At 40.8% G+C, this 18,542-nt stretch overlaps 1 protein-coding gene across 3 annotated transcripts in view; it reads right to left on the reverse strand.

The window, feature by feature from the left end:
• CLIC4 (chloride intracellular channel 4) overlaps positions 1 to 18,542 on the reverse strand; it is a 60,189-nt gene that overhangs the window by 31,281 nt on the left and 10,366 nt on the right. Inside the window, exon 1 of one of the 3 annotated variants that reach the window (XM_044997678.1) lies at positions 6,743 to 6,784. The exons of the other annotated variants lie outside the window; for them this stretch is intronic. Coding sequence (XP_044853613.1) covers positions 6,743 to 6,769 — 27 coding nt within the window. The 5' untranslated portion in view covers positions 6,770 to 6,784. Of the gene's footprint in view, positions 1 to 6,742; positions 6,785 to 18,542 lie in introns of those variants that run through there. 3 annotated transcript variants of the gene reach the window in all.

Here is an 18,542-nt window from a genome sequence, read left to right on the forward strand (position 1 = left end):
ACAGCTCACCCCCTCCCATGACAGTAAACAGCAAAGAGCTACTCCTAAGGGAATGAACAGTATACTTTGGTCAGAGAATACTGCAGACTAGCTTCTCACCACTAACATTTTCATTTAAAAGTATTAGTTTCTGTCGGTCTCACTACGCTAGTTTAACTGTTTGATTTCTCAGGCCCCTTTGATAGAAGAATGGGCTAAGCAGAAGGCCCATATAATCAAACTATGCCAAAATACTAGACAAATCCACAGAGCTATTCTACTGTGTACATGTAAAAATTGTCCAAAATTCCATCAAATGACCTTCACTGATGAAGTTATATAAAGATGTTCCTATATCATAACATACTGGTGAGTAAGTTTGACAGAGAACGGATCAGCACTCACTATACACTCAGTTCTGATGCGTAACAGGCAGGCATCTGTACAGGACTTTATTTCACAAGTCAACTTGGTGATCATAAAAAATTAAGTCTCACTTCACATAAGAAAGGGATATAGTCTAGTGACTGGGGGGGACGGGATAGCTCAGTGGTTTGAGCATTGGCCTGCTAAACCCAGGGTTGCGAGTTCAATCCTTGAGGGGGCCATTTAGAGAACAGGGGTTTAAAAGAAAACAAAAACTGTCTAGAGATTTGTCCTGCTTTGGGCAGGGGGTTGGACTAGATGATCTCCTGAGGTCCCTTCCAACCCTGATATTCTATGATTCTATGACCACAAGAGGGGACTGAGTAAGGGCTCATAGGCTCATTTGTGTGCCGTACAACTTGTGACTTTGGACAAGGTCACTCCCCCTCTGTGCCAAAAATGTAAAGTTTCTCTCATAGGTGTGGTGAGAAGATTTGTAAAGTGCTTTGAAATCAGATGAAAAAGCTACAGTTTGCTGAGTGTACCAAACTAGAATGGCCAGGTTTGAAAGCTGATGATTTAAAACTGCAAAAAAATTTACAGCAAGGAGATTTTGTAATTTAAAAAAAAAACCAAATCAAAGTATTGGCTATGAAAATGTCAATCTGTGCGAGAAATTACAGCTCAAGAAAAGGTGCCAAGAAACCATTAGCCTTGGCAGCCTCTGCTGCCTGTCAGCCTGATAGAAAGGAGTAGTAACATTCAGCTCCAAAATGATGTACTGAGGGCACAGAAAAGAAAGAATGTTAATGACTTGCAGATGTAAAGCATTTCATATCTCACAATCTCTAAAATTTATCAGCTGTGAAACTGGCACTGTTCTGAAGAAGCACGGTACTGGATGGAAGGCCATGTCTTCCATCACTTCAGTTTTAATTCCACTGTAGAATTTCATGCACTGATAGTGAAAGATTACAAGAGCTGCAACTGTATAGACAAATCTCAAGTGCAGCAAATAGTTTTGTTTAATAAGATCACCATTGGGACGGAACTAAGATTAGTCAGTTTGGAGCCCAAAGCAGGACTGCTTTTATATTTAGCGCACAGGTCTGAAACTGTCAGGATCTTAGTTAAAAACCACTGAAATGCACCAAAACAAATCTTAGAAATTTGAAACTATTCCAATCATTATTTCAAATATTTACTCATAAGCATGCTCTTAGAAAGCAGATGCAACGTTCTGGGTAGTGTTACATTTAATAGCTACTACAATATCGCAGTGCACAATATACAACTTATGAGGATGCGCCCCCTCAAAAAAGGTGAAAGAGATTAGAAATACAGCTTTAACTTCTTCTATTAGTCACTTTCCTCTCCCACCCAGAGTGCAGTTTTCAAATAAATAAAAACTCCAATAGCATCTGCTTTCACTTAGCCTGTCTCGGTTTTCTGTATGATTTGAATCAGATGAGAAATATTACGGTCCATTAAACAATGTCCTTTGACTTAAATAAAATCTAGATCCATTCTTTTAAAAATCTGAAGTGGAGGAGCAATAAATTGAATGTATGTTTTTGTCTACACACTAAAGGAGTAAAAATTCTGAGCACATTCTGGAAAATGAAAGAATGTCTTGAGAATGCCAAGGAACTTTTGGCTTCAGTCCTGTTGAGCTGAGGAATTCTGCTATGTGACTGTTTGCATGAGAGGTCCATTTTTACATAGGCCTGATGTTTGTTATATTTTGGGAGTGCGGCATGTGTGATTTGTTACAATGAGAAAAACGAGGAACAACTAATAAGTGGTATTTTGAAGACAAAACTTTGAGACAGAGCTGAATTTTGATTTTTTTTAATTATTGAAAGAAAAACAAACTATGTAAACAACTCTGAAAGTCAAACGAGCTCCACTCAGAACTCTCCTACCAACATTTTTCAAACATCTGTCAAAGTCCTCAAACAGTTACATTATAACTGCATATTGATACGCGTGCTCAAAGCAAATGTTCTGTAGGGCCCTGCAAAATATGGCGTATAAATCAGTGGTTCTCAACAAGGGGTCTGAGGCACCCTGGGGGGCCGCGAGCAGGTTTCAGATTCCACCAAGAATGACTGGTGTTAGACCTGCTAGGGCCCAGGGCAGAAAGCCAAAGCCCCACTGCACAGAATTGCAGCTCAGGGCACCAAGCCCTACCACCCAGAGCTAAAGCTGAAGCTTGAGCAACTTAGTATTGCAGGGCCTGCTCTGGTGTGGGGCCCCCGGCAAATGCCCTGCTTGCTACCCCCTAACGCTGGCCCTGGCTTTTATTTGCAGAAAAACAGTTGTGGTACACAGTTGGGCCGTGGAGTTTTTATAGCATGTTGGGTGGCGGGGGGGGGGGGGGGAGAGGAGGGGGTGTCTCAGAAAGAAAAAGGTTGAGAAACCCTGGGTAAAAGATTTCAGTTGTTAAATGAGTATCAATTGTCTCCACTGCAACAGGATGTTGGCCTGACAATACAACAAAAATCCTGGGAAACAATGTAATAGTACTTTGGAATTCTCTAGCACCTCACCAATGGACGTCAAATAACAGAAGAGTTAAGTCTCAAAGCTGTGAGCCCGGTATTTTTATAGATGGGTAAATTGAGGCACAGCAAGGTTAAATAACATAGCAAGTCAGCAGCAGAGCCAGGAAGAGACCAGAATTCAGCTCCAGGCCCTGTGGCTCTAACCATTTGACTATACTCCCTCCCTATTCAAACAGGGAATTGCAATGCTAAATTAACTAATAGCATTAAGCCTAGATACCCTAGTTTTGTTCCACCAGACTATATTTTGTGGGGAGGAAGGAAAAATAAGGGAAAGAGGGATTTCAGCACATACATCAGTTAACATCTGAAATCAAGTCCTCTGCTCCCCACCTGCATAAAATGCGATGACACTTACCAGCTTGCTGAAGAATCCATGAAATTATGCATACCTGGTATCTGAGATCATGCTGCAACATTCTATAGCATCTCCAGTGAGCCAAGTACCACCAAGTCACTTCACGTTAGGGAGGAAACTATTAAGTGTTGTTTTATTTCTGTGCTGAATCACATAAAAACGGCCATGCTGGGTCAGACAGAAGGTCCATCTAGCCTAGTATCCTGTCTTCCAACAGTGGCCAATGCCAGGTGCACCAGAGGGAATGAACAGAACAGGGAATCATCAAGTGATCCATCCCATCACCCATTCCCAGCTTCTGGCAAACAGAGGCTAGGGACACCATCCCTGCCCATCCTGGCTAATAGCAATTGATGGACCAAGCCTCCATGAATTTATCTAGTTCTTTTTTGAACCCTGCGATAGTCTTGGCCTACACAACACCCTCTGGCAAGGAGTTCCACAGGTTGACTGTGCACTGTGTGAAAAAAAAAAGCAGCTTCCTTTTGTTTGTTTTAAACTCGCTGACTATTAATTTAATTTGGGGACCCCTAGTTCTTGTGTTGAGCATACGTCATATTTTTATAGACCTCTAACATATCCCCCCTTAGTTGTCTCTTTTACAAGCTGAAAAGTCCCAGTTTTATTAATCTCTCATCATATGGAAGCCATTCCATCCCCTAATCATTTTTGTTGCCCTTTTCTGAACCATTTCCAATTCCAGTATATCTTTTTTGAGATGAGGCGAGCACATCTGCAAGCAGTATTCAAGATGTGAGAATACCATGGATTGATATAGAGGCAATGGAGGAATAATAATCTGCTTGGAATCGTTTAGCACAGATCTGAGCTTTTATTTAATGCCTTGTCCCTTAACTGGCAAACAAAACTAATTTTAGTAAAGTCTCTCAGAATCATCACGTAAGTAATAACAAATGCAAAACCATGGCGTAGGGCTATCTCTAACTGATATCACTAAATCATGCCAGTGTCATCAGTTGTAGGGTTTTTCTTTATAGTGGACAAATATGGGTTTCTTTCAAATCAGATCTAACTTTGCACAAATAATTTTAACAAAGGGTTAGGAGAGCTTCATACTTGCAGCACTCTTTCCACTCATCCATTAATCTGAGTCACAACACCTTGGCATTTCATTTGTACAGTGAGAGATTAGAGGCAGGGGTTATCTTTTCACTCCCATGTTGTGCAGATAACATGAAATTTTTCACCTGCAAGTGAATATTTTACTCATTAAAGATTAAGGGATCACTAGCTCCGACAAAACTTGCCTTCTGTTTGCTCAAGGAAGGTACACTGCTGACACCCGAAGTGTAACCTTGCCCCTGAACTACAACGTAGTCATGCCCAGTTTGAGAGGTGATACTGACAGTAGCCTGGATGCTAAGCTAGAAACTTTTCAAGCTACAGCAGATTCATTATGGTAGATGATGCGCAGTTCTATGAAGAGAAATTTTTATGCTTCTGTTGCCAATTTAACACTGTTTAGAAAAAAAATGGCAAAACGGGCTCAACTGCTTTATAATTTAACTGACAAGTACATTAAAGTACTACACCTCTACCCCGATATAACGCTGTCCTCGGGAGCCAAAAAATCTTACCGTCTTATAGGTGAAACTGCATTATTTCAAACTTGCTTTGATCCACCGGAGTGCGCAGCCCCGCCCCCCGGGAGCATTGCTTTACCGCGCTATATCCAAATTTGTATTATATCGGGTTGCATTATATCAGGGTAGAGGTGTATATGGTATGTAAAATTTTAGTAGAAAGGGACAGGTATTCAAACATCATAGCCGAAGTCTTTATAACCACCTCTGCAATTTTTTGTTTATATCATTTTATAGAAGGAAGGAAGAAGCAAGAGAGCCAAAGAATGGAAACGAAGTTTTAGCCCCCCCCCCCCGCCAAAAAAAAAGATAACAGGAGAAACTCTGTAGTGATCGGGCAAAAATATCAGCAAGCATTATTAAGAGGGCAATGAGAACTAGGACTATCACAGCTCACAGCTTCATTTTTTAAATTACTGACTGCTCCCCTGTCAAAGAGTTTGGTCCAAATGAGAGGGTGAGCTTGCTGAAAAAGAAAGAAAAAAAATCTATCACCCCACTGACAGCTAGCCCAGAAGCTAGGACTGGATGATGGGATGGGTCACTTGAAATTGCCCTGTTCTGTTCATTCCCTCAGGGGCATCTGGCACAAGCCACAAAGACAGGATACTGGGCTAGATGGACCACTGACTTGATCCACTATGGCTTGCTTATGTTCAGTTGTGAAATACGTTAGATGTATTTTTCCCCTTCATATCCATTCCTACCTCCCCCCTCCCTTCTTTTTCTATATATATCTATATATCTATATATATATATATCTATATAAATAAAACTGGATAGCATGTGATTCTTCAGATCAGCAGGACAGGAACTGGAATATAAAAGAGCAGTGTGGAAATATGTAGGAGGAGTTTGAAGTCCATGTAACATAATGAGGAACTTATGGAACCAGAGTATCATTAAATTTGGGGTATAATTCTGGACTCAAGGTAGAATTGTTTCAAATAGCAAATCAGTAACAGGAACACACTATGAGGCAGAAATAATAAGGTCAAAGTGCATGCAGTGGGATATTTAATATATCCCAGTCTCTGGCTCTGTAAATAAAATTGAGGCAAAGGGCAGAATGTTGGAAGACCTTGCACAGGATTATTTCCTAATTCATCAGTAACTAGCAAGGGAAACACTCTCAGATTTGATATGCCAGAGAGCAGAGAAAGTGTGGTTTGGAAGAAGCAGGGCGCAGGAGTGGGGATGCAAAATAGTAAAAATCTCTGAGTAACCTATTGTGAAAGAAGAAATATAATGAGGGTGTTGGATACATTAGTAGGAGAACTCCCTGCCCCTTGAATAAAAAATTTAAATGGATTTGAGGATTCAACAGGTTTCACCTCTGGAGACTTTTCACACAAATAACTAAATAGAGCAGGAAGAAAAGCTGGGCTCTGCAATACTGGGACAGCAGAGAGATGTTGCCAGTCCGGATAGAAATATACTGGAGAAGTTATGAGAAAACCAGCATGATGCATCAGGTACTGGGCATGCTAGCAGAATTAGCTTGATACTTCATGAGCAGTAAGTTTACCCACAAAAATGTTAAATAAATAACTGATCCACACAGGATTATAGATGGAGGAGCAGTTTTAGATGGATTAGTGAGGTGATTCATGAAGTGATCAGAGGGAAAACATATGCAGCTATTCAAAAATCCCACAGAGAGATGAAAAAGTGGTTTAGAGGCCCATACATAAATACCTAAAACTGTCCAGTACTACTGGTTCAAATCCAACTTGGATCTTTATCTTATCTTATCAAGTTGTATAAATAGAGTTCCATACAGTTAACCATGTGTGTCTTTCAGATAAGATGTAAAAACTAAAGTCCATGCAAGAACTATAAGATTAAGCATTTGCTATAACACTTACCAAAATGTCCCTACTGTTGAGCAGCATGCTGTGTACCAGTTATTTGTTGTTCTCTGCCCAAGAAATGGCTGAATCTCAGTGACACTATATGCACTGTGAATAGTTTGCAAGGCATTTTGGAACCCTTCAAGATGCTCTGTCTAAAATATTAATGAAGTCTCATTCAAAAATCCCAAAGGTCCAATTATTACAGTGGCAGTTCAGGAAAGCAAAATGTATTCTGAATCCAATATGCAATGCTCCCACTTGCTCAGTTAACTTGCATATCTCCAGGATTTTCTTTGGACTCTGCACTTTGATGCTAATGACCAGAATAAAGCTGGCCCTAACACTGTTGATGTCCTATGACGGCCAAGTAAGAATTTCCACTTAATTTCCTTTTCCATCTTGTTGCCCCAGGCTTGTAGGAGTAGACTGTGTCCTTCCTTAAGTGATACTTTTTGTTTCGGACTCTACTGCCCTCTCCCACATACACCTCTACCCCGACATAACGTGACCCGATATAACACAAATTCGGATATAATGCGGTAAAGCAGTGCTCCGGGAGTGGGTGGGGCTGCGCACTTGGGCAGATCAAAGCAAGTTCGATATAATGCAGTTTCTCCTACAACACGATTAGATTTTTTGGCTCCCGAGGACAGCCTTATATCGGGGTAGAGGTGTACAACTAGCCAGGTGAAGAATTAGTGGGACCTTTAAAGGGCAAGAGTGGGAGGTTAGTGACAGATGAGGCTGATATTGCTGAGAGCCTGAAAGAATACTTTGCCATAATATGCGAGAGAAAAACTGAAGGTCAGGGCAACAAAGAGGTCTAGTCTGCATGCAGAGCGAACAGCCAGCAAGACTTCATTTCACAAGGCAGAGACTTCTTGGAATGCCAGAAAGATCTTTTTGCCAAGTTTCAGCCTAGAGCAAATATGCTTTGCTACAGAGTTACTGTGAACCTATATTAGTTACTGAACTGGCAATCCGAACACTGACAAGCCTGTAACAATAGTGGTAGCTGCAAGTTCTGCTATAATATAAGAACTCAAAATATCTAAGCTGTGTCTCTCCAAAATGCCCTGAAATGGAACAGCTGAGTCATTCAAATTCTAAAATTGAAGCTGTCTATTTTAGATCGACTTTACCTAAAGCAGTTAGCCAGTTTTCCTCTCACCTCCCTCCATCTCAGATGTTCTGTTTCTTATATGTATGGGTGTAACACAAAGAGCTACAGAAGCCAACTGCAGGCAAACCATCAACAAATGGAAGTATGATTCTCTGTAGTTAAATCAATTGCTAATGAGCAAATCTCTCTAAAGGAATTACTTTGGAGTGAGCCTGTTGCATTTCAGTATCTGTGCACCAACAACCTTTTGAGGATCCCAACACGGCACCTTTGTACGGTGGCCCCTACAGTGTGATATTAACTTCCCATCCACATTCATTTCAGAACAGCCCTCCCCTCTTTTAAGGCCTTTGTAATTAATTTCTTTTTCAGACAGGTACTGTGCTCTAGTTAGAGAATAGTCATTGGCAACATCCTGCCTGCCTTCGGAAGCAGAGCCAAAGAGACCCTTCACCAACCAGGGGCTACCGGGCAGAGGGAAGAGAATTACTGCAATCTTCCCCCACACCCAGCCAAGCTCCCCAATGAGGCAGTTGATAAAGGGATGAAACAGGAGACGGACACTTCCTTTTGCCTCTGGCTTTTCTCATCTTAACTCTTTCCTTGAAGCCTGCAGGGGCACTACCCATGGAAACATCTCTGAAGGGGAAGCCGAACTGAGGGGAAAGTCTGCCCAAAAACCAAACGTAGCCCAGACAGACAGCTAGGAATTAGACACATGGAGCCAAAAATGTCAGAAACTTGAATTGGAATTTTCCCTAAAAAAAAAGCTCTTTAGCAGGGGGTCTGGTTGAACTGGCCCTCTGCTGTGGAGGCAGATAAGGGGTAGGGTGGGGAGAGAACAGGTCACTCAGCTACTGACCGTGACTGACAGGTCTAGTTCTGCTCCCAAGCTGCCAGCAGGCTGAAGTATTATTCACTGAAAGAGCTACGTGGATCTTAGCATGAAGAAGAAAGTAGTGTATCTACAACAACCAATCATGTGGGGACAGAACAGAACACATTTCAGAACATTTCCCTCTAAGCCAGTGTACTTTGTAACCTCTGTGTGGCAGGGTATTAGAGCTAAGACTTGGTAAAAAAAGAAAACATTCACTAACTAGTTTACACTGCTTAAGTTTCTTTGTTCCAGTTTGGGAAGTTCCTTGCAGTACATGTCTGTCATGTTTATTTGAGATTCAAAACTCATTCCTCGATATCTTTTGTCCATAGATAAGACACATTCAGCAACTACTTAGGACCAAAGTTGTTTATCTCGAGGGCAAATTAACCAACTGGAGACTCTCAGCCAAATCAGACCAAACAAAGGCAAATCTCAAACAGGTTCAAGCTGTGCAATATCTGAAAACTTCTATAAAAAGCATAAAAATATAAAAGAGAGTTTGATTAACTAAACATTAAGCAGAAGTCAAGAAAAAACACAGGAGATTTGTGCTTATATAAATATTTAGTGGGACTGTATGCAGAAAGGTTTATATGTATTCTCAGCTCAATCCACTGAGATAACTAACAAGTTTAGGGCAAAAATTGAGCTCTCAGATTCACATTGCAGGTCCCATAAAGCAATCCAGGTTTCTTGTCTTCCTTTGTCACATAACAGCTATTTGAAAAAGAACCAATAAACATTACAAAAAAAGTCTGAGTATATAGATGTTTGGAAACATATCCTACTGAAATGCCTTTTACATAAACAGAACAGTAAATTGTTATAAATTCATTCATAAGCATAGATTAGACATGAAACACCCAATAATTTATGCATCCAACTACCTTTGCATTGTGCTGAAAATTTAACTCATACACTTTCATAATGCTGGTAAGGTACTATATCAAGTCATGTCTAATATTAAACTCTGGAAGTTGTGTAAAATAAACATACTATGTGAGAGCTTTAAATACCTAATTTTTCAAATTTACCTCTGCCCACTATATTCCTTTTCCTGGGCAGACACACCCAGAACATATTACAGACTACTGCCAACGCAGGAAGGGCAGTGCCACTACGTTATGCCACTTCCTCAATAGTCCTATTTTCTATTAAAAGAACCAGAGCAGCATAATTATACACTAAACCCATCCTACCTTACCAGTTACTGAGGAACACAAACTGGTTTAGTATTCAGAAAATAAAATTTCCAAAATTGCAATCTAATTTATATATAAAGGACAAAATATATAGTAACTACAGGTATGTCTTATTCTCAGGCCAATTTTACCCAAAAAACCCTTACAAGAATGAAGGGAAATAAACAATTAGTTCAAGAGTTTCCAAGTAGGAGAACTAGCATATTTACAGTCACTTCTATAGCTTTCTCCTCCTGCAACTTCAGAGGAAACACCACTAAAGAAATAATGAATTAATCTACAGCAGCTAGACTATAAGCCTCCTCTACACACAAAACTTGCATCAATTTAGTTAAGTCAGAGCAACCCCCTTGTTTGGGCACTTAAGTTAATTCCATAAAAGACTCTTAAATTGATTTAAGTTAATTCCTTATTGCCTTAAGCTAAATTGATATAAGGCATTCTTCAATCTCAAAAGTGAGAATTCTTATCTATATAGCAAAGATCATCAAAAGTAACTTTGGGCAAGTCTCTTAAACATCCAGAGACTTTTTAGGCAGACCTATAAAAATGAAAAAAAAATGGACATATCCGATAACCAGAAGTTATAGTCAGCAGCAGAAGAGGTAATAAAAGTAGCTTAACCAGACTGCAGCAGAATTTTGTATTGATTCAGTGAAACTGGAAAGGAAGTCAGAGGGACCAAAAGGCTCAAAAGATTGACAACAGGATATGGAACATTTCTCTTACAAGTTATCAGCTAAAATCTGGCCCAGATAAGGAGAGACTGAAAAGATTATTACTGCCTGATGACACTCTGGTGGTCCTATATGAAATTAGTTGGTGGTCTTTTTAATTAATCCCTGGCCACATCAGTTGGTATTCTTCTGTGTAACCTCAAAAGCAATGAAAAGAATGGAATGAACTACCCCTCCCTCTCTCTTCTTGACTATCACCAATGAAGGGATAAGAATCTCCACCTTAAATCCAACATGACACCTTTCAAATAAGCCACCATAATGCAAGAAAATGTTGTTGTGCTAGTAATCCGTATGAACCAGAACTGATTATGTGATTACTGTCTTTAGTATCTTAGAGCTCTATAAGAAAGGATAAGTCAGACATCTTTTTTTTATGGTTCCAGAAGAATTATGTTTGCCATTACCCAATTCTCAAAGTGCAATTCTGTAAAAAAGTCTTGGGTTTTCATGGCAGGATATTAAAATACATAAGTTCTTATTTTGTTATTTGTCAGGAATTCATCCTTATGGGAATCAGCTAAGTGGTCAGGTCAAAAACTGCATTACATACAGGTTAGAGTCCTTCAGTGGACAAAAGAATGTAACTACATAAATAAAAACTTGGATTGTGTGGAATATTCCACATGCATGAAGTTTTCCTGCCTTGGCACAACACCTATTAAGTAACGGCATAAAAATCATCACATCAGATATTCCACTGGTGTGTCTCAGCTGCAATCTACTTGTTGAGGGCAAATTCTCTGATAAAATGAGCTAGGCTTGTGTTACAAAAGAATAAAGTAATGTGTGACAAAAATTGACTAAAATCCACTGTGTGTAATAGCTGGACATAAAATGTTGCAATATTTTAGTGGAAATCTAAGTACAAAGTTAACTGCACTCTGGTAAGTTTGTTCAACAAAGTGCTTGGAACTCAAAGTTGCATACTTAGCACAAGAGCTTGGAAGAAGCTATTGTGAGAGCCTTCCCACCCCCCCTCCCTTAAGTTTGGTAGAGTACAACATGTGCTCTGGCTACAGCACAAGAGACCTACTCCCTAGCTTTGGCCTGGCCTCCACGCAAAATACAGCAATGGCTCATAAAACTGTAGTAGAAGGAATCATATCCCAGCCACTGGACTTCAGAAACATGAATAAAGTTCTGACTTGATAGTTTAAGATTTATAACGCCATAGGTGTGCAAAGTAATGCAAAAAAATTAAGGTCCCAGTTCTGAGTATTTTGCAATTTAATTTATAAACTAATGGGGAAAAGTTGGGTAAATTAGTGGAGTGGAATGATAAAAACAAAGAACAGAAGACAAAAACTCTTAGAAGAGCAATTTTTGTTCAAACAAAATATAAGTTCAAGTCATTCAAGTTGTCATGTTAACTTAATTTTTTCATAATTATAATCCTGATGTTGGTGTCACTAGGCATGACTCTAGGTAACTCAGGAGGGTGGAAAACCATAAGTGTCAATAAAGCCTTCTGTAGTAGGCCTGAATGAACTAAAGTCACTCCATGTCTGACCAAAGCGCTTCTATGTTTATGTTGAACTTTAATCGACCTGACAGGCCAGCAACAGAGAATGGTTATCAGTTACACCACCTGCACCAGAAGGTAATAATGAGGCCTGCTATAATGAGCCCTGCTTGCTCCTGGTTAAGGGGCAAAACAACAGATCAAAGAAATAAAACAAGATAACTGTTCACAGAAGAGTTACTAACGAGTTACTACTAAAGTGGTTGTTGCCAAAATGATTTAACCTGCTTAGTGTAATTGCTACTTTATAGTGTATTTGCTACATGGGAATAGACGGGAGGGGCAAGAAGGGGGGGGTAAGGGGGGAGGAGTGTGGGGGTGATGGGAATGCTTAGCTGAAGTTATGTATAAAGAGAAAAACCACTTGTATCTGTGTGCAGGATTTGAGAATGCCTTTTCTCCCTGGCACCTTTTTGAGCTCAAAAACTTGGTTTGCTTCTCCACCCTGGTGTGTTAATTAGTGCGACGCACACCGGGCAACGAACCACTGTTGCTGCCTCGAGCATTCTGTGCCGGCAACACTGATGGATCAGGAGAGTTAGAGGCAATGGGGAGCGCTCAAGTGACAAAAGTAGAAAGTTGAGGGGTTTGATATTCCGATAAAGTCAGAAGAATATGACTAAAATAATAGGATTCCAAAGTTTCACAGTTGTCTTATGCTTCATATCTGGAATGTGCATGTGAAAAAAATAATTCAAGCTGTTAAAGCCAATCAAAATGAAGGATTATACACTGACACTGCACATGCTCTGGAATTTTCCATATCTATAGAAGGAAAACAGCAGCATCTTAGTTTACAAAGCTCTTTTTTAAACAGCAGGCAGACTAGTAGATTTATTAGGAGTCATCTTTTCAAAATGGAAATCTGCAATCACATCTCCAGCATCTGCATGCACTCTACATGCATTAGAATAGATTATGGCATACCTATTTCTCATTTACTGGGAGCCAATAATCCTCAAACCCACTTCCCCATGACATTGAAACTATAATACAATTGTCTGTATGGCCTATTCTGCTAGAGAGAAATATATCCTAGCTCTGAAAGTTTATAAAAACACTTGCATTTGTTGAACTTATTTATAGCCAACTGATTCTTTGTAGAAACTATTTCCTTTATTTAAAGAAAACTCAAAGTGCAGACCAACAGGCTCTTGCCAATCTGATATTTTAACAGAGCCAAAAATATAAATGGGGGAGGAATCTGAAGCCGATGCAGTAGCACAGAATGATCTCATTAGGTCTCCTCATGAAATTATACAGATGTGACTTCACTCCTGGATTACACTCCTATATTTAGTTTATACCTAATATGGACATTTACTACAGAACTGAAAGCCATTTCCTTTCCTTGCATAAAGAAAGCCCCTTGACCCTTCGTCTAGCCAATGATACAAAGATTAAGTTTGGTCTCTTTAGAACACTGCAACACAAAGAGCCTTGTAATTAATGGGAGGTTTGGTTTATGTTTTAAGCTTTAATATAAGCAAATGCAGCATTCTACACACTGAAATCAGACTGTGCCACAACAGCAAATTTTTACTTGAAATGGAACATATTCAACCTAAGTTTTATAGCTACTCTCCTCTTTAGCAAGAAGACCAATAAAGGAGTTAACAGAATCAAAGACTAAATTTCTGCCTAAAATCACAGAAGTATGAAAGTTAATCAGGAAGTTTCCTGAAGACAGAGAATACATTCAGGCACTCAGATACCTACTGTGATCAGCACAGTATAAGGGAACTGCCTTTTTGGGTACTAAGTGTTTCAAGGGTGGAATAGATAAAATCAGAGTAATTTTACAAACTAAGTTTATTCACAGTTTGAGAAGTAGCTGCAAGAAAAAAAATGCAAATGAAACCTGACTATTAATAAAGATCACTTTATAGAATGTTTTCCCATCATCAAAGTACTTTACAAATAAGTTGGGTTTTGTTACAAATACAGATTTACATCAGTTTTCTGTGCAAACTGTCTCCCTACAGAGACCTTGCTGCAGTAGAGCATTCAAAGCAAAGTTACTAACACAGTTCAGTTTCAACTAAATCGGTAGTTCTCAAACTTTTGTATTGGTGACCCCTCTCACATAGCAAGCCTCTGAGTGCAACCCCCCCCTTATAAATTAAAAACACTTTTTAATATATTTAACACCATTATAAATGCTGGAGGCAAAGCTGGGTTTTGGGGTGGAGGCTGACAGCTTGTGACCCCCACCCCCATGTAATAACCTTGAGACCCCCTGAGGGGTCCTGACCCCCAGTTTGAGAACCCCAACCTAAATCCTTGGTCCAAGCTCAGTCCTTCACTCCCTAGTCCAACAGAGTGAGAGAACCATGAAAGCAATATGCTTTGGCCCAGAATACTGCCCCTACATTGCTTAAGTGACCCTCTTTGGATAATCCAGGACAAAAGGCCAGCAACCTCCAGAAAACGTTGAATGCAGCCACCCTCAATTTCAGGGGACTGATTGATATAGAGAACCTCTACCCCAAAAAAACATACCAGTTACTGACAGGTATACAAGTTCCACTCAGACTTCATTTTAAGATTAAATGCCCTTCTAAAAGATACGTTTAGCTCAATCAGGATTTATGGGCTTGATGCAGGAATTATTAGGTGAAATTCTGTGGCTTGTGTTATGCATGTCAAGCTAGGTCAGTGATTCTCAAACTTTTTTTAATGGTGACCCCTTTCACATAGCAAGTGTGACCCCGCCCCCATCAATTAAAAATGCTTTTTTATATATTTAACATCATTATAAATGCTGGAGGCAAAGCAGGATTTGGGGTGGAGGCTGACAGTTTGCAACCCCCCCATAAGAAGCTTGCAACTCCCTGAGGGGTCCCGACCCCCAGTTTGAGAACCCCTGAGCTAGGTGATCATAATTGTCATCCTGATTGTAAAAATGAGTCTATGAATCCATGAGTAAATTCTCATAAGTCAAACAAGAAATGTTAACATAAATTCAAGTCCCCCATTGCCCCTTTTGAAAGTTAAACCTTTTAAACAAATATGCAACCTCATGGAGTACAAAAGTCATTCTGTCTCAGAAGCACAGAACTTATTATTTAACTAGCAGCTGCACTAACACACACAGATGTTATAATGAAATGCAACTCAGAGTTCGCTCCTTCTCTGGTAAATAAGCACTCAGCTAATGGGTCTAGCTAAAGAAATTAGGTTCTCCATCCTCTCTTTGTTGTAGTAGAACTCGTTGCTAATTCATACCAACTCAGCCTATGCATGGCTAGTATATTCGATTCATATAACTGTCTGCCATAAGCTACTTCCAGTCTCTGAACAAGGTCTGAGACACACTGGGGACAAAACTCCAAGAAAGGCCTGCAATGGAGATGTGAAAAGCTAGCTGTAGATACCAGGGAATTTTCTTCTCTGTCCACTCTGGGGATAAGCATGCAAAGGAAAAAAGGAATCGCTGTCATTCCAATTAATCTCATAAGAAGAACTGTTTCTTCCACGAGGTAGTCTGACAGCCTCCTCCACAAGTTAGTTTATGCTTGCTATCCCGTACTGCAGTGGTTCTCAACATGCTGGGGCCTAGGGCAGAAAGGCGAAGCCCCACTGCATATGGCTGAAGCCTGGGGCCCAGAACCCTACCACCGGGGCTGAAGCCAAAGCCTGAGCTACTTAGCTTGATGGGGCCCCAGGCAATCACCCTGCTTGCTATCCCCTAATGCAGGGATCAGCAACCTACGGCACACGTGCCAAAAGGTGGCACACGAACCTATTTTTCATGGCACACAGGGCGGGCTGAGCTGCTCAGCCTGCCGCCGCTCTGGGGTTCCCGCTGCTGGCCCCTTGCCAGCCGGGGTCCCACCGCCGGTCCCGCTCAGCGCCCACTGCTGGCCTGGGGTTCCTTTCCCCAGGCTGGCCATGGGCTGAGACCCCGGCTGGCAGGAGCCAGAGGCCGAAACCCCAGATGGGGGGCAGGTGGAGACCCTCAGCCCACCGCCGAAACCCCAGAGTTGGGCAGGCTGACCCACTCAGCCCACCGCCGCTCGGGGTTCCAGCTGCTGGCCCTTTGCCAGCCGGGGTCCCCGCCGCAGCCCCACTCACCTTGCTTCCGATTGGAGTTCCAGCACAGGCCCAACTCTGGGGTTTCGGCGGTGGGCTGAGGGTCTCCACCTACCCCCCCCCCCCCCGGGTTTCGGCCGCTGGCTCCTGCCAGACAGGGTCCAGGCCTCTGGCCCTGCTCAGTCCTACCAGCTGCCAGCTCCACTCACCTCAGCTGCTGATCTGGGATTCCAGTCAGTTAACAACTGATCACTCAGAAGCCTGTGTGCACCTTAAAGTATCCAAATACATGCCACCAGACACTGGAAAACTCAGCAAGGAAAAGCAAGGGCAAGGATCACACTAAACTAATAAGATCTGCATTTTAATTTAATTTTAAATAAAGCTTCTGAAACATTTTGAAAACATTGTTTACTTTAAAAATATATAAACCAAACTACTGTTATATGTAGACTTATAGAGAGACCTTCTAAAAAACGTTAAAATGTATTACCGGCACGCAAAGCCTTAAATTAGAGTGTATACATGAAGACTCGGCACACCACTGCTGAAAGGTTGCCGACCCCTGTCCTAATGCTAGTCCTGGCTTTTATATGCAGAAAAATAGTAGTTGTGGCACAGGTGGGCTGTGGAGATTTTATAGCATGTTGGGGGGGGCCTCCAAAAGAAAACGGCTGAGAACCTCTGCTGTACTCGACAGTGATCTTGAGTCACTTCAGGTAATCATTACCCTTGCATCCTAACTTCTTAGGATGCTAATACTGTCTTCACGGTGCTGCCACTGAAAGATTACAGACATTCCCCAGGTTACGCAAACCCAACTTACGCAAATTCGGACTTACAGAAAAAGTCCCATAAGCTATTTTGGGGGGGAGGGGGGTAATTATTGGGTATATGTTTCCAACTTATGCAAAATTGGACATATGCAAGGCGCCTGAATCTGAAACTATGGACTCTCCCACTCGCTTATATGGGTAACTAGTGAGTTTACATAAACATTCCTCACAAGTGTGCTACTTTCCAGCAGTCAGCTAGTGTCACCTTCTCAAATACTTACATGTGACCTCTGATGTCACATTCATAAGTACCATCTTCCCATGATTCTGTGCATTCCCTAATATACACGTGATTAGGGACAATGACAATTAAAAAAAATGCATCTCAAACATCAATGGAGCATATGACAGGATTCAGTCTGCCATAGCCTTTGATGTGCTTTTTTGTTTGCTGATCTCTTAGGTTGATGTGCTGAAACTCTTTGTTCTACTGTATCTCAAAACAGTCACAAGGTTTGTGTACACAAAAGCTTTTGATTTTTTTCCCCTTTATTGCTTATACAGTACTAATAAAGCCCCCAATACTTCCCACTGAAGAGTGTTTTCTTGGCAGTCCCCATGTTCATATAAAGTGTTTATGGTGCAAACTGTTACAGCTGCTTCAGAGGATGTCAGAGCAAAAGTGTTTCCCTCACAAGATATATCGCAGATATCAGCTTGGTCCTATTTGTAGCACTGGATTTTGGGCCAGAAGACAATGGGTTCAAATCCACACATTCAGCCAATCCTCACAGCTCGGGGGGAGGGGGAGAGAGGATCAGTGCATTGTCAGACATCTTCCAGTTGCGAAATAAAACAGAGGCTCCCTTGAGAAATTAAATGCAGATTTTAAACTTGAAAAAGCTAAGATGTTCATAAAAGGAACTGCCTAAACATTAATTATAGCATTAAAGGGGAACACCTGCCAGAAATAAAATTATTGGTTAAAACCAGTACAACAGAAATTCAGCAAAATGTTGCAAGCGACCTCCAGTCTAAGAGGAGCTAATTCACATGTGTAACCATTACTAATGGTTAATTGTTCCAAGTTTTTAATCCGGTTTTCTATTGGTTAAACATTAGATAGAACCTGATGTTGAAACTTGAAACTTTTTTTAAAAGCTGAATATAGAACCAAGTATCATTGCTCTGCTTTTTTTGTTGTTAAAAAGAGATATTAGAAAACAGATGCAGATGAGAAAACAATGGGGTTTATGGTTATGAGCACTAATGCCTCCTCCAAAGCAAATGGCAGTTGTTAAAGAAATATGATTTGCCTGATCAAAGAAGGGGAAGAAGTTCAATGCCAGTTTCTAATGTATGATTCATTATAATCAATTGCCTTTGAGGACATGCAAGACATTTAATTCTCAGTGTATAAAGAATCACTTATATGCTTTGCCAATATTTGCTCTCAAACACTGGGAAACCACTCTTCTCCCCCCCCCCCCCCAATAAAAGCAGACAAAGAAAAGGATCGCCAGGTGGAGAG

This window comes from Mauremys mutica, chromosome 23 (genome assembly GCF_020497125.1).
Source record: "Mauremys mutica isolate MM-2020 ecotype Southern chromosome 23, ASM2049712v1, whole genome shotgun sequence".
NCBI classification, from domain to species: Eukaryota; Metazoa; Chordata; order Testudines; family Geoemydidae; genus Mauremys; species Mauremys mutica.